This window comes from Branchiostoma floridae, chromosome 2 (assembly GCF_000003815.2).
Source record: "Branchiostoma floridae strain S238N-H82 chromosome 2, Bfl_VNyyK, whole genome shotgun sequence".
Lineage (NCBI taxonomy): Eukaryota > Metazoa > Chordata > Leptocardii > Amphioxiformes > Branchiostomatidae > Branchiostoma > Branchiostoma floridae.
The window spans coordinates 3003668-3020226 of NC_049980.1; the positions used below are offsets into that span (position 1 = coordinate 3003668).

The following is a 16559-nucleotide window of genomic DNA, read 5'->3' on the forward strand; positions in this document are numbered from 1 at the left end:
TATAGAGCCAAAATTGGCATTGAAAATGAACGGAGAGATAGCTTGGCATGGAAGGATCGGGTCCGCGGGAAAAGACGTCATGGCCCGGAGCACACGCTGATTGGCTGAAATTGGCTGAAGGAAGGTTACTAAATCTAGTTACCTTTCCTACTGTAGTACTAGTTGCATAAATTACATATTTCAAAGACTGCCTATGACTTTCACATGTATAGAACTATCAATAATTAACTATTCCTTCATTAATTTCATTTGATATTTTTATATTTACATGGATGTTGTTCAGTTTATTTGTATAGCAATGGACACAGACTTTTCTTCAAAGCAAAGCAGATCAGGATTTATCTCCACAATACAAAATATAGCAATATACAACAAAATGTAGTTCACAACAACCTGAAAAAAGGTATGTAGCACAAACATGGCATTGCTTGTTACACAAAGTGGCCTGAAATAATTTGATTTAGCCGATTTCCTGCACCACTGACTTACAGTGCCAGAGCCGCCAGATGGACAGCACATGGGCCAGGCACCGCAGCAGTGAGAAGAGGAGCATGGGAAGGGTGTAGGACAGCCACACCAGGAAGGGGGGGAGTACAGGCAGCAAGTACATCACTGAACACACCCAAACATGGTACGATCCATGATGGGGAGAGTCCAACAGTGATGGGGGAGGTGGTGAGAGATGGAAAACAAGTGGGTTATAAAGTAAGGAAACATAGTAAGTAAGAATGTAGAAGAAATTAGAGCCAACACAATCTAAGGATACAAAAGACAGGAATACTTTTGAGTTAACTTGGAGAAGAAATATGTTAAGTAAGGCGAGAGGAGTGTTACCGTATTTTTTCGAATAATATTGACACCCCAATTAAATTACGCACCCCTGATTTGGGGCCAGTCTCAGACAGATCTGTGGGACTGAAAGGTAAAATGGAAAAACTCAAAATACAGTTTACACCCCTTCTTGACCAATTTTGAATAGACCCTGAACTGGATGAATTCAAATTTATCAAAATCCCACTGCCAATTTGCCTCTACAAACTTGTGAAATGCCTGCTGCAACTTATGAAATTCACTAAAAAATGAACTGATAGAAAAAAATCAGCTAGTACATCTAACTGGAGGAAACAGTTCAACATGTCGGGGTCACTAACTCATAAAGATTGTACATGTATGTGAAAGGGACAAGAAGACACAAGAAGAAGAAGGATTGTATGCAAGTGTCACTTTTAAGTAAATCATGTTTAGACAGTTCCTCTGCTAAGACAACACCAATATGTATGTTTTACATCCTTCTGAGAAGGATAGCTCCACCTTGCTTTATTTTAGGCTCTTTTATCCATACAATGACCTCAATGTACCCACCCTACTTTGGCAACAACTTGTAGCACTTTTTCAATTTTGAAAAGTTTAAAAGTGTATACTTTATTGGAGAAAATACGGTAATTGAAATGTACAAGGAAGAAACAACACAACCATGTACACGCAGATGCACAAAGTACATGTGGCATGAAACTTGAAAGGCCAGCATGATGAATGCAGCAGTACGAAATGCAGAATACAGATACTCCACAAAACAGCTTCATTTGTAGCAAAATGGACCATTGTTTTGGATATCGTTCACACATACTGAATTAGGTCCATGAAAAGGGACTAACCCCGTACTCAGTCCCTCTTATATAACATCCTTTGGGCAAGAAGTACAGAGTTAGCAGAATGCAGCAAAAATGGAAGAGCACACGACCACTTTAACATACTATCAAGTTCTTACCAAATCGTGGGGACCCCTCCTCCTCACTGCTTTCATCTTCATCTGAGAACCGTGCCCGCAGACCCTTACGGTTTACTGGCTTATTTTCTTTGTCGTCTTCTTCACCATCGCTGTCAGGTTCTGCCAACGATGGAGTTTTCACCTTGATGATAGGGGGCATCGCTGACTGCCCAGCCATGTCTCTTCTGTCCTTGTCAGGGCCCAATGACACAGCAACATTTTTCAGCTGGTCCTCCAGGGTCTGTATCAGGGCAGACACTTCAGCACTGGAAAGTTCAGCAACAGGTGTCAGTACAAAACCCCGTTGAAAGATGAATTTTTTTATCAGACACTTGAGTGATGCATCGTTGTAGAATCAGTTTTTAAACATGTTCTGCTAAGTCCTGGTGCAGTAGAGAAAGTCAAAACAACACTAACTGCCTCTGTTTACTTCACAGATCACAGCCAACAGGCCAGAAAATAAGTTTAGGAGCTATGGTGCCCATATTACAAACATGCTATTTTGACAGAAGATTGTATCACATTTGATCCACATAATACTATGGCCTTTAAAATTGATAAAATTAGCGCATAAAAAACTTCAATGAAATTTCCATTATCTAATTTGCACCTCCAGTACAATCCTTCCATTCTTCTGAATCTTCATACCTTACATGGGCACACCCACACCTCCAGTACAGTCCTTCCATTCTTCATCCCTTACATGGGCACACCCACACCTCCAGTACAATCCTTCCATTCTTCATCCCTTACATGGGCACACCCACACCTCCAGTACAATCCTTCCATGCTTCTGAATCTTCATCCCTTACCTGGGCACACCCACACCTCCAGTACAATCCTTCCATTCTTCATCCCTTACATGGGCACACCAACACCTCCAGTACAATCCTTCCATGCTTCTGAATCTTCATCCCTTACCTGGGCACACCCACACCTCCAGTACAATCCTTCCATTCTTCCCTTACATGGGCACACCAACACCTCCAGTACAATCCTTCCATGCTTCTGAATCTTCATCCCTTACATGAGCACACCCACACCTCCAGTACAATCCTTCCATTCTTCATCCCTTACATGGGCACACCAACACCTCCAGTACAATCCTTCCATGCTTCTGAATCTTCATCCCTTACATGGGCACACCCACACCTCCAGTACAATCCTTCCATGCTTCTGAATCTTCATCCCTTACCTGGGCACACCCACACCTCCAGTACAATCCTTCCATTCTTCCCTTACATGGGCACACCAACACCTCCAGTACAATCCTTCCATGCTTCTGAATCTTCATCCCTTACATAGGCACACCCACACCTCCAGTACAATCCTTCCATTCTTCATCCCTTACCTGTACACACTCACACCTCCAGTACAATCCTTCCATTCTTCATCCCTTACCTGGGCACACTCACACCTCCAGTACAATCCTTCCATTCTTCATCCCTTACCTGGGCACACCAACACCTCCAGTACAATCCTTCCATTCTTCATCCCTTACCTGGGCACACCAACACCTCCAGTACAATCCTTCCATGCTTCTGAATCTTCATCCCTTACATGGGCACACCCACACCTCCAGTACAATCCTTCCATTCTTCATCCCTTACCTGTACACACTCACACCTCCAGTACAATCCTTCCATTCTTCATCCCTTACCTGGGCACACCCACACCTCCAGTACAATCCTTCCATTCTTCATCCCTTACCTGGGCACACTCACACCTCCAGTACAATCCTTCCATTCTTCATCCCTTACCTGGGCACACCCACACCTCCAGTACAATCCTTCCATTCTTCATCCCTTACCTGGGCACACCCACACCTCCAGTACAATCCTTCCATTCTTCATCCCTTACCTGGGCACACTCACACCTCCAGTACAATCCTTCCATTCTTCATCCCTTACCTGGGCACACCCACACACCTCCAGTACAATCCTTCCATTCTTCATCCCTTACCTGGGCACACCAACACCTCCAGTACAATCCTTCCATTCTTCATCCCTTACCTGGGCACTGAGCGAACCCTCTCCTTCGGTGGTTTGGCAGGTGCAGCTGTTTCCTTCTCCTCCTCTTCTTCTTCCTTTCTTCCCTCCATCTCATTGGTAGGTTGATCAGCTTTCTTAAACTGCATCTCTGGTACCACCTGGTCTGTATCCCTAGCATCCTCTTCCCTTCCTTCTACTTTGGCTGGGCTTTCCTGTAACACAAAGGTACGGAATGTTTAAGAGATGTTTATGTGTATGTATAAGGATTGCATTATGTATTGGCACATTAACTGGGCACTTGCCAGGTTAGAAAGAACAGAAGCATTTAAGAGTTTGAGCAAATTCCAAGCAACCTCCACAAACTGTTGCATTTCATTCCTTTAACATGTGAACTTCTTCAGGACAGTTTCAAATTAAGGGCACCTTTTCTCTGCAGTCAGAGGCTTTAGTCAGGGAATCTATGAAACAAAGCTACCTATTTGCATTAAGACAAGAATGTGGTGATGTGCCCCAGTACTACATGCATTAGTTTTCTTTGTCATACAAATGGTCATCTCATTCTGTCTAGAATGATTTTAATGTAGACATCACTGTCACATACTGTTATATTGAATACAGGAATGAAAGAATTGTTTTCTGCGACACCAGGTTTTATCAATTCATCTTACTTGCTTTATCATGTATGGTACTCAAATGTGAAAATGTAGGTATCTTTTTTTTGCCACCTTTTTTTTTGTCCATACATATTACAACCGTAGTCTGTAAGGGGGATGTAATCCATAAAGTTTACTTACTGCAGCCTAAACTGTACTTTACTGCTCATGATAATTGGCTTTTGCATTATAAAGTTTAACAGACTTCGGCAAATGGCCTTGATAAAGGTAGATAAAGGGTTGCTATTTCTGTCTTATATAATAGACAAATACGCTACTTACCGCAGGACGTTTGGGTAGGCTGAAGCCAACTCTTTTTGGTGGTATGGGTGGGGAGGGCTTGTGTTGGACTATTGCTGTGGGTGGGGCAGGGCTGTCTCCTCCCTCTGGGGTGGGGAGGACAGCAGGCAGGGGTGGGGCAGCTAGAGGAAAGGGAATAACATACAGTGATATTGTTTACCTATCATATAACACATTACAAAAAATTGAATTATAAGTATCCTCCATCAGAAAAGAAAACAATATCAAGTACGGGTAGGTCATGCATAAGTCTTTTGATGTTTTCAACAAAGCTTAAGTATAATGTTGATTCATCTTAATCTTACAAAAATTCACCTTTTAGTACATACATACTTCATTATGTAAATTCTATGCAAACTAAAATCAATGTTCTGTACAGTTACAACTTTGCTTTAGACTGTGGCCTGTAATCAAAACCACTTTTCTGTAAAGCATAAGGCCATGTTGGTTTGATTATATGGATGACATCCGCACATGCAAAAAAAACATTTTTTCATTATTTGCACGCTCGCATCAGTTTTGGAATCCCAGATGATGTCATTCATATAATCAAATCAACATGGCATAAGCTGTATGAAGATACTAGTACTTTCAAACACTTACGGGTTTCTTCACAGTTTGTGACTGCACCATTAGCAATGTGGGGGGAGGCAGCATCCCCTCCTGCTGCCTCAGGAGTCTCTTCCACTGTGGTAAGGGGGGTGTTCCTGGTGGCATCTGAGGCTCCAGCTTCCTGAGTTGCTTGTGGAACTGCACCATCTCCTGTTGATGGAGGAGGAACAACAGAGACTTAAGAAACCTGGAAGGGAGGGGGTTACTTATAGGAGATTGTTAGCTACAGCTTTCTGCACTTTCTTGTTCTCCTTTTCCCCTTCATTTCATAGTTATGGTATTTTCTTGATTAAAGTACACACTTTTTAAAACTTTTCAAAATCCAAAACGTGTTGAAAGTCATTGATCATCATCAAGGCCAGTTTATGTTGCCATTGAATGTTCTGACTACTGCCATTCTGTGATTGTCTGCCATCACAGAGCCTGCATTACTTCAGATGACATGCACATGAATCTAGAAATGCCTCTCTGAGATTCTAATGACATAATTGCCTTATGCCTTTAAATCCACTTAAAAGCACATCTAACACTCCCAACATGGAAAAACAGACGATAAACCTGATAGTGAGTGTGGGAGTTATGTCATGCTACAATAATTTCACTCGTCTTTCGCTAGAAGTCTGGAATGAATGGACCCTTTTAGCCGAACGCCATATCGAACAAATAGAATCCCCTATTCTATTTTGAATACTCAGTCAAAAACAGCCCTAGCAGGACAGGAATGTGAGCGTATATGAAAATAGTCACCAATGTTCACCCATAGCAACTTAATTCTTTGATTGCTTTGACCAAAAAAACTGACCTATATAACAAATACTTAAGGCATTATTCCCAACATACATCAAACCCTATGGGTCTGCATGAATGGGAAATACTGGATTATATTCATAAATGGTTCATTTATTTGTTCAACAGTGTGATTAAGTTTCACAAATTTGGTTGATTTTGTATTCATACAGATATACTATAGTCTATTAGAAAATAACACTCTCCTCTGGAGTTCAGCATGCCCTCACATTTATGGAAGTTCAAAGAGAGTTCTATACCTTCTGTATCCTTCAGCACCCCTCTCTTCACTAGATCCTCTCGTGTGGAACGCATGGAAATCTTCCTCTCCAAAACTACAGAATTATACAAACATGGAAAAAAAACAAGCTTGTTATAAGACCAACACATAACATGGACTAAAGAACAGCTTCCAGTAATTCAACATCAACATGTAGGAAGCCAAACACTGGGGAGAGTTGGATGAGAAGTTTGAGTCAAAGCACAGGGTCACATTTTTCAGCATGAGAATTTTGTACAGTAACTGCACATTTTTTTTACCTATTTCAGGAAATAAATTTTTTTCCTGCACTTTCTAAATTGATTTGAAGATGATCACACCTTTGGAAGCTTGTCAGACAATCAGTTCCTCTAAATCTGAGGCACTTACAATTACTGTAGGATGTTCGAATTATACATGTATGATAAAAAATGTCTCTAACGGGGGCCGCCCTAAGATGTTACGCTTTTTTACGTGCTCAAACTCACGGCGCTCCATCACTACTTGTCAAAGAGTGGTCAAGTTTTTTAACGCATTAATCTAAAGACCATACTTTGATAAGGAATGCATTCACACAGCTCATGAACCCTTCACCCTCCGCGTTACAACTGACAAACACCGAGGACGTTCTGGTGAATATAACTTCCGATTTTGAGCTGCATTAGACAGTGCGCCCTAACTTGGCACGCTTTTGTAATTTGCTCTCTTCGGAAGCTGGTGACCAATTTAGATAAACATAAATAAAAATTCTAATCTTATGACATTTTCACGAAAATGCACCAAGTCTTTCCCGTGGCCTTTTGTCGTGCTCCTCACACACAATACCGCTAGATGGCCCTTATGCTCTCCATGTTTCCAGCTTTTTGATTGGCCCAAAGTCTTTCTTTCTCGGGGACACGTCACAGGTGAACCTGTCAGCAAAATGCTTGCTCAAACTGGTATGCAATGAAAATGCAGATGACAAACCGCCCTGTGCAACCAAACATAATAAGGTAAAAAATGGCCTCTATGTAATGTAAAATCTCCCAGCATAGTGGGGAGGGCAATGGCATGTCACGCTGGTGAATGCGGGATCGCGTCCCGCTGTACACATTTTTTTTCTTCTTCTTTTTCACATTCGTATGTTTCACATGCCTTTTTCAATTTTTTTAAACCCGCACTTAAAAGACGTCCCAAAAGGCGTTCAGACTGACGGTCCGTGTGGGGAGGGGGGTCCGCCAACCACACCGGCTCAAATATCGACGATGTCTGTCGCCCACGGTGTTGGTAAAATTTGGAGGCTACCGGACTTGAACCTGAATCTCTGGACTCGATTCCGGACCTGAACCTGATCATGACTTTCAGCTTAGGTACAGCACTACTGTAGGGGGCACATTATGGTATACTATTGTGTGCGAGTAGCTTGACAAAAGGCCACGGGGAAGACTTACTGCATTTTTGCGAAAACGTTGCCTTTCTACTTTAAAAATGTTATTGTATAGCTTACAGCTTAATTACCCCCGTGTAGACCCTCTTTTCAGACTGGACAGGATTTTCCTCTGTCTGGGCTGGACAGGGTTTTTCAAAAACCCAGCAAGTTGGCTTTATAGCTGAATTTGTGAGTTTTTGATCAAAAGTGTTTGTAGACTACTTTTCCAGGAACCAAAAGGAACAAAACTTGACACATTTATTAACTGTTTAAACTTAAAGGCCAAGATGTGCGGTAAGTTTGATTCCTCTCAGTTATTGGGAAAATAGGCTGCAGAAACTTTTAATAAACACATTGCAAATTCCATGACCCTAACGACTGCTTATACATCACTCTACACTAGCAATGAAAAAAGAAAAACTGATCGGAGTTGAACATAAGCCTGTGGCTTATATTAAGTTATAGGGAAATGCAGCTTATTACATGTGCAGGTTCAGCCTCCTACAATAGCCACAAAATGGGTTAAGGAAATTCATGTTAACTGGACCTCACTTTTCTTCTAACTGGATTCCAAGGGTGTGGTCATCTTGAAATCAGCTTGAATAATGGACAACAAATGAACAATAAAATAATGGACAACAAATTTAGATATTTCACTCTCAAGAGGACTTTTTGCCAAATTTCAACTCATTTGATTAAAAAATGAGTTTGCTGGGAAACCACTTGCATTACTATTTGACTCACAGTCCTACAACAAATTGAACAAGGCTACATTCCAGTTTCCAAGCTGTTGCAACTCAGAAGGTTACCGGGTGGAACAGCTTCCAACACTCAACACAGAAATGAGGGCCCCAATGGGGGGGTCCCGACAACGCTCTACGCTAAATTCTGATGGCCGGCCAGGTATTACGCTGAATTCAGGAAGCCTCTCTACGCTCTACGCTAAATTCGAAAGCTTCCCTAAACATTATGCAGAACTCATCATCGAGCGACTAAGCGTTTCTGTCAAAGATGGTACAAAAGTTGAGTTAAAACCGGCGGCAGAGGCGGCGGCAGCAAATTTCTAACGCGGGGGCGCAATATTGCTGACCGAATTTTTATCATCTTGAGCGCCGAAGGTGCGACAATCTTAGGGGGGTCCGGGGGCATGCTCCCCGGGAAAATTTTGAAATCTTGACCCTCTGAAGACCCTATTTCCTGCATTTGAGGGGCAACTTTTTCTTGCAGACTAGAAATGAAAACAGAACTGTAGTGGATGTCACTTGAAGACAGAAGGAAAATGTCTAGACTTTGCATGATGTACAAAATGACCAATAAACTAGTGGACGTACCGACTGATGAGTATTTAATACCAGCTCAAAAAAGAACAAGAATCAGTCACCAACCTAGGATCAATGTGTTCAAAAATTCGTATTTTCCCAGAACTATCGTAGAGTGGAATTTGTTATCACCAAGCACAGTAGGGGCATCTTCTCTGGATCATTTTTTAAGAACGCTTGCAGATAGATGTGCAAAAGTTAGGTGTGACGGGTCGTTCAGTGTAATATAACCAGCTCAGCTGCCGCGCCGCGTGCCTGCGAAGCTGGTTCGTTACGCCGAAGGGCGGTTATACCGGTTATATAAAAAAGATTAGATACAGATACAGACTAGGCAATACTTAATGCCGCCAAAAACAGTTACTCAATTGAGCAACTGGATATGATTTTGCTGGAGTAACTGTTTTTGGCGTATCTTATTACCTGGATGTCTAACCTTCATCGACGAATCTTTAATGCCATTTCTATTAAAAATACAGTTTTTAAGTTTTTGAGGACGGCGCCCCCAATATATTACAACCGTGTCTGCGGGGCGTCGCAAAGGAGGTCCACGGAAATTTTGAAATCTCGACCCTCTGAAACGCAATTTTCTGCATTTTGACAGGACTTAGGGCAATGGTTAGGGCAGGTTTGATTCCGCTATACGCACAATCCATCCATTACGTTTTACGGTAAATTCAGGGGAGCTACAACGCATTACGTAGAATTAAAAGAGTCAATTACACTCTACGCAAAATGCACCGATTATGCTCTACGTTGAATTAAGCGATCCGTCTACGCTCTACGTAAAATTAAAAGGGCCGATTACGCTCTACGCAAAAGGGCATTGGGGCCCTCAGAAATAGAGACACAACTTACCTATCGATGTTTGTTTGAACTTTTCGCTCTTCTTCTTTCGCCGCCATTTCCATGGTTTGAAGATGCGTCCGAGTGTGGCGAACCTGCTCTTCCTCTCCACCGGAGGTGTTCGCGAGCCCGGCACAAGGCTCGAGCCCGACTTCATTGCATCTGCTTCTGATATGGTGCCTACAGAGGACAGAGGGAAGATAATTAGTCAAACTAATGAAAAGGAAGCATTTTGGCTTAAATAAAATAAATTAATGATTATACAACTGCATTTTCTCACACTGGAGGCAACAATGGATGGAAATATTTTAAGCTAATATAGCCATTAACTCTGCAAGAAGAGCTGAACCTATTATAGAGTCGATAGGGACAGCTAGTATTGAACATGTTAAAGGCAAGAACTGGACACTCCTCTTTTATACTTTGGTCCTCTGTGGGTACAACAGGAGGGGAGATCATATGGGCAACAGTCAAACCTGCACAAAAAGACCACTCCTGAGAAAATCTATGCTCTACATGGACAGGTGGTCTTTTTGAAGAAAAGCAGACCAATATACAACATGACAGACAAAATGATTTGCCAAGGACATTATAAAACTGTTATCCATATGCTCATGGTTTGTATAAATTGTTCAATAATAATAATCTTTGTCGACCAATGTTTCTTTGATTGATTATTAACTGACTCATTTCTGCATGATAATCTTGCTTGAAAAATTAGCCTGGTATCCAAGACTAGATGAACTTTTAGCTGCCGAGCAAGAGACTCTGATACCAGGCTACACATATCATGTGAATGTTATGCTAATTTTATTGATTGATGAAGTTGGTCCATAATAGGTCCGAAGTAGGTCCTCATTTGCATAATCAATGTTTAACGATGTTCACCTGTACATAACTTCCAAATGCCACAAGTAAAAAGTTCCTGTCATTTGCCACAATGACATTATAGCATTTTGACCAGAAAAATTCGTGAACCAAGAAATTGAATTGGTGTGGCCTTATGATAGTGTTTTGGGGCCTAAAAAAATTAAATAAAGCATTGATATGATCAACGACTAACTAGTGGCAGCAGCCATTTCTGTCCTACCACAGTAGTACTACTTTATTTGTGTTGACTTCTGTCCTACCACAGTAGTACTACTTTATTTGTGTTGACTTCTGTCCTACTACAGTAGTACCACTCTACTTGTGTTGACTTCTGTCCTACTACAGTAGTACCACTCTACTAATGTGGACTTTGACAGAGGTGTTAGAAATCATGATAACAGTCTAAATCAGGAGTTAAATTCGAATGGATATGCAACTTACATGAATCACTGATTCGACTGAGGTACAAGTGCAACTTACATGAATCACTGATTCGACTGAGGTACAAGTAGAAGTTTGGACAAAATCAATACTCCAAGGTTAACCCAGCAGGCAGAGGGTTAAACACAGAATCCCAATATTTTGTTTAGCCATGAAATGCTATGTAGTAATTTTTTTAGGAAACAATAGTATGACTATGAGGGAAATGTGAGGCAGGGGGAATAGTGCATCTAGTTTTTGTAGAATCTTATAACTGTGATAAAGGCGCAATGTATGGGGACATGAATTTGTTAGGACTTGGGTCCAGGTGGAAAATTATCATCAGTGGTCAATCTGAATTTTACGCTTGTCATTATATCTTCAAGGGTAAGAGCTAATGGTAAGAAAAAACCTGCATGGTATCTTACATGCAATCCCACAATCATTATTCCCTTCAACCATGTTTGCAGACTATATTACAATGAGACTTCTACCGCACTGAGAGGCACTGGAAGGGCATTCACAGAATGGAAAAAACAGGTCAGACTCAATCTACATTGTATCACAAGATCACGCTACAGATAGAACATTATTGTAAACTCACATTTGGAGGATTCATGACAACATTCTGCTTCATTTAGAGAATTTCTTAAGTGTTTCAATTTGTGCAGTAGTTGACTCATATACAATACTCTGCTTTAGCTAATACTAGTAACCAATTATTGATTTTTGATCGATCTATCTCATCAGCTCAGTAAGGATGATGAATTGTACCCAAAGGTCATCAATCTACATGCAACTATCTAGATCACAAACTGCCTTAGGTACATCTTCTTACATGTATACAAAAATATGCCAAAAAGTAGTTACTCAAGCAACTGGATATGGCTTTGGAAGACGTTTCAACTGGAATCCACCAGTTTTCTTCAGTAACACTGAAGTGATCTGGAAGAAACCGGTATCCAAAACCATATCCAGTTGCTTGAGTAACTAGTTTTTGGCGTATCTTATTACCTGGATGTCTAACCTACAATGTACATCGACGTATACAAAAATATCTCTTACACACATTTGCACCATACACTTAATGATAAGTTCATATTTGTACTTATTTATAAGTAAAATTGTACATGTATGTCTAATTGTCTTTTCATACCTATCTGTATATGCTTAAGATGAACTGAGAACATTTAACCTCACTTTTCAGCAGCAGTTTACATGTCCTCAGAGTGACTTATCACACCAAGCATTAACTCAGCATCTTTACTAAAAACTGAATTTCCTATCCTGCTTGAGCTTACATATACAATGTAGGTACTGGTGATCAAATCACAGAGAATCCTGATAAATTGTTTGAGATCCTGCTGTGAAAAGATCTATCCATCATCCTTTACACTGACAACTGGACGGGAGATTATTAGGCAAGGAAACTGTATCAAGCACTATAATGAAAATCTGCTTGGATGAAAACCATCATCATTCAAACAGCAGGGAGTACAAATGAGCTTGTCGGGGAATTGCAGAGGTGAGCTGAGCCCATGTCAACATATCAAGGTGTTCAGACACTTGATCTGAAATCCAGAGAAGTTATAACTTCACAACACACATGTGTAGGTCATGAAGATGAACCGTGTAGCAAGTCTGTTATTACGTTGGGCGGCCCAGGGGTCACGTGGTGAGAGCACGTGATCATGGGCGCGCCCTGACGTCAGCTAGGCCACGCCCCGCAGCGCTCGCGTAAGCTCCGCCTCCAATTGATATAATATAAGGCGAGGTACGCGCTTGTTAGGCGAGAAGCAGATTCAGAGAGACAAGGACAAGCGCATCTTCCGTCGTCGTAGTTTAGTTAACCGGGTTAGTTAGTATCATCCACCGCAACTCTGTCCAGGTATCGTATCTTGCATTAGTTGTGGTATTATATCATCACATCCGTTCACTTGCCTAAACTGTATACAATCGGTCGTAGTAATAAAGATCACATCAAACTGTACACTGAACCCTGGTCCTTGGCTATATTGGTGAGAGTGCATAGCATAGATACGTCACCTTGACGTATAGGTAAATGCCCAAATCCTACCACTAAGACCAAATGTTACATGGTTCCTACTAGTGGGTACAGTTTTGCTCTGTGATCCTGATTCTACGACCCGATTGTTATAAACTTTGTACCGTGATTTCTAAGAATACGTCACGTTTTCGGGTTGCGCCAAAGTGACGCTCAGTCAAATTTCCATTGTTCCTGTGTGTTGCGAACTTGCTACCCGTGTACCGATTAGTTGCAATAGACCCTAATCTCGGTCAAAATTCACAGATTAACCTGATTCGTGTGGAATAATTCTACCTGTTTGGATTTTATAAATACCCCTTCTGTGCTTCTCCATTTTTTTCCACGCAAATTTGTTTGTTTGTCTATCGGCAATTTTGCTTCCCTAATTATACTGCCGCACTCGTAGTGACATACCTGCTTGACTACACTATCGAATAATTTGCCCACGAAGTTGTGTACAAGAAGTTTTTTTTTTGTCTGTGCTGTATAGTAATTTTGAATTTTCCCAATAGCGTGGCGTCCGTTGCGTTTTTTTTTGTAATTTCCACCCCGACCCCCCGCGTCAACTCAGTACTGAAGCGCTTTCGCGGTGCCTTTGACTTTCCCTGCGACCGACATTGAATTTCGCATATGTAAATCTTTCTCCGTGTTCAAAGCGTTGTTTCATCGGCACGTCCTTTGTCCTTCATCGATACCTACCTGGTAACTCCTTTGTCGACCGTCACCGCCAAATTTCCATGTATTAGCACTTTCATGCCAGTCAAGAAGTCCATTTTTTCGGCGCCGAAACTTATCCCTTGAAAAGCATTGTTTTCTTTGATATTGCCGATATGTCTGGACAGGGTTTTGTTATGCTATAAGGTTTTGTTATGTTCCTCCGCCGACTTTGACGTGCTTTCTTTTAGCGCCATAACTCAGTACGTTCGCACCTTGTCATTGTATCCAACGTCACGTAACCTGTCTCCTGATGCATGTCAATCTCCCCCATCCTCCGAATTTTTAGGTCTCCCGTCGTTGTATTGCCCAACTATGCACATGTTTGTTCTCGGTAATGCTGATTGCAACGCTGCGGTTTTGACATGTTTGGATGTGGGGATGGCAAAATGTTCTTGTCGTTGATTAAACCATTTCCTTGATTTGTGGACAATTCGTTCGATAAGTGTTGGTTTTAGTCTGGAAGTTCTGTTTTGATTAGTGTATTTTCGCTTGTATACTTTGCTAGGATTATTTGTGGTTGTGAAAAGGTCAGGTGTAGAACTTTTTCTTGTCCTGTTTAAACTTGTCGTGTTCCGTTTACTTGGTGCTACATTTGGCTGTCGATTTTGGAGATTTCATAACGGATACGGATGGTTTAATTTACACAAATTGTTTTGTGATTATACATGGCGTGTACCTTGATTGTTTTTCTGAGAAGTTGCATAATTGATTGGGTCTCTTGCTGTAGTCAGGGTTAAGATTTTTTGTTGTTGGCCAGTGATCATCTGCTATTGGGTACATTTTTGTTAGGTTGTCCTGATTTCTCGTGTTGTAAGTTTTTTGGAATTATTCCACAGGGCAATGCACGTAAAGGGTTCTGTTTGGTTGCTTGCCTGATGAGAAATTGTTTTTCGAAATCGTTAAACTTTGTTTTTGTGCGTAAAAACATACACCGTATCTGAATCATTGTTGTCCAGGCCAGGGTCTGTATGGTTTCAGCTGTAAAGATCATTCGTCGTTTGTTTGTTCTGTGTGGCCATTCCTCCTACAAGTTGAAGTGATTTTCAGTCTTGTTTCTAAGGAGCCAGTGATTGTGACTGTGGCACAGTTGCCGGGTGTCGTGTAGCGTTTGAAAGCAAGCTAACGTCGGGCGATCCACTCACGTCTTCTCCTCTTCTTTGATAAGTTCGGCGTGGTATAGTTTGTTACTTGGTATTTTGGTAATTTTGGTATTTAGGGTTTGGTAATTTGGACATGGGAGGACAGTTTTTTGTTTGGGGTGACCAAGCCTACCCGGATCAGGGCATGACAGGGTCTGCGCCTGTGGCCGGAGTAGGGGCACCAACTTGGAAGTCCGTCCCATTTACACTGTTAGATCCCGGATGGGGTGAATCGTCCTTTTTGGGGGTCCTTACCCAAAGTTACCCCAAATGCTGGGGTAACTTTGAGTGAGAGGGCAGACCCCATTGTTCTCTCCTAGCCTGATTATGCACGTTTGGGGTGAAACTTGGTGTGTTTACTTTGCAACAGAACACAAAGGAAAAGTCACCCTTTCTAACCCATGCAATTATAACATCTTAGCCCTGAAGTGTGAAGACGGCACAACTGTACCAATAACTCTCAGTCAACAGTCTGACTTAGCTTTTGCTTTAAATCTCGGTAATCTAGTCTGTTTAGTGTTTTCCATTCTTTACTCCCTAATAAAGCCAGCCATTTCTAACCTGAATGGTGTCTAATACACATCAGTGTCTGGCACTGTCTGCCCCACTCTAAGGTCATAAACAAAGACGGTGTGGGATATTCACTTCTAGGTCTATTGTTTCAACCTTGTCTGCCAAGTGAACAACAAAGCTTTAACACAAAGCCAAAAAAAACTCAAAGAAAATTCCCAAGGAAAGCTATCATACAACAACTATTTTAACCTTAGTTGTAACATGTTTCAACATCTGAACAAGGAGGTTAATTGCCGAATATCCACACATGCATCTTGTGCAGCAAGAGAGTGTTTCACATGTTCTTGTGACAGCCCTTTTCACCCATAATTACTCTTTTATGACCTAGGTGTGAATTTCATTTTCACCCCCAACATCTGCATAGAAACAATGCCAAGTCAGGTCACACATTTTCACCCCTTTTTACTCTTTGGGTCCAGGTAAAACGGGGTAAGGACCCCCAAAAAGGACGATTCACCCCATCCGGGATCTAACAGTGTTAGGTTATTTAGGTACACGCGAGCCGAAGAGGAGAGACTGAAATGTGTTTGGGTGGAGGCGTTTTGGCGAGTAGCGACAGCATTGCAGCGCACACTCCAGGAGCGACTTGTGTTACTATGTCGTCAGTCTGTCCCTGTTGTAAAGTCCGTCCGTTCGAAAAGGCCGTCGCCGAGAACACGTCCATGTTTTGTCTGTCACCAGCTAGGCCACTGGAAGTCACAATGTCCTGCAAGAAGATCCAGCAAGCAAGGCCACTGGACTCGTTACCATTTCAACAGCGATTCCCTCCCCAGGCAACAGGACCACGCCCGGCGACTTGCTGACGAAATTCCAGGACCTGTAATCCCCCAACCAAGGACACTGTTCCGCGGGGC

The 16559-nt window shown here is 41.8% G+C and overlaps 1 protein-coding gene across 5 annotated transcripts in view; it reads right to left on the reverse strand.

The window, feature by feature from the left end:
- Positions 1 to 16559, reverse strand: part of LOC118410329 (phosphatase and actin regulator 1-like) — a 57381-nt gene that overhangs the window by 16051 nt on the left and 24771 nt on the right. For 4 of the 5 annotated variants that reach the window (XM_035811941.1, XM_035811945.1, XM_035811944.1 and 1 more), the window contains 7 exons: positions 9952 to 10119; positions 6371 to 6445; positions 5316 to 5474; positions 4695 to 4834; positions 3781 to 3971; positions 1769 to 2034; positions 490 to 612 (listed from right to left, as the gene is read on the reverse strand). In XM_035811941.1, coding sequence (XP_035667834.1) covers positions 490 to 612; positions 1769 to 2034; positions 3781 to 3971; positions 4695 to 4834; positions 5316 to 5474; positions 6371 to 6445; positions 9952 to 10119 — 1122 coding nt within the window. The remainder of the gene's footprint in view (positions 1 to 489; positions 613 to 1768; positions 2035 to 3780; positions 3972 to 4694; positions 4835 to 5315; positions 5475 to 6370; positions 6446 to 9951; positions 10120 to 16559) is intronic. The other variant, XM_035811946.1, reaches the window with a different exon arrangement.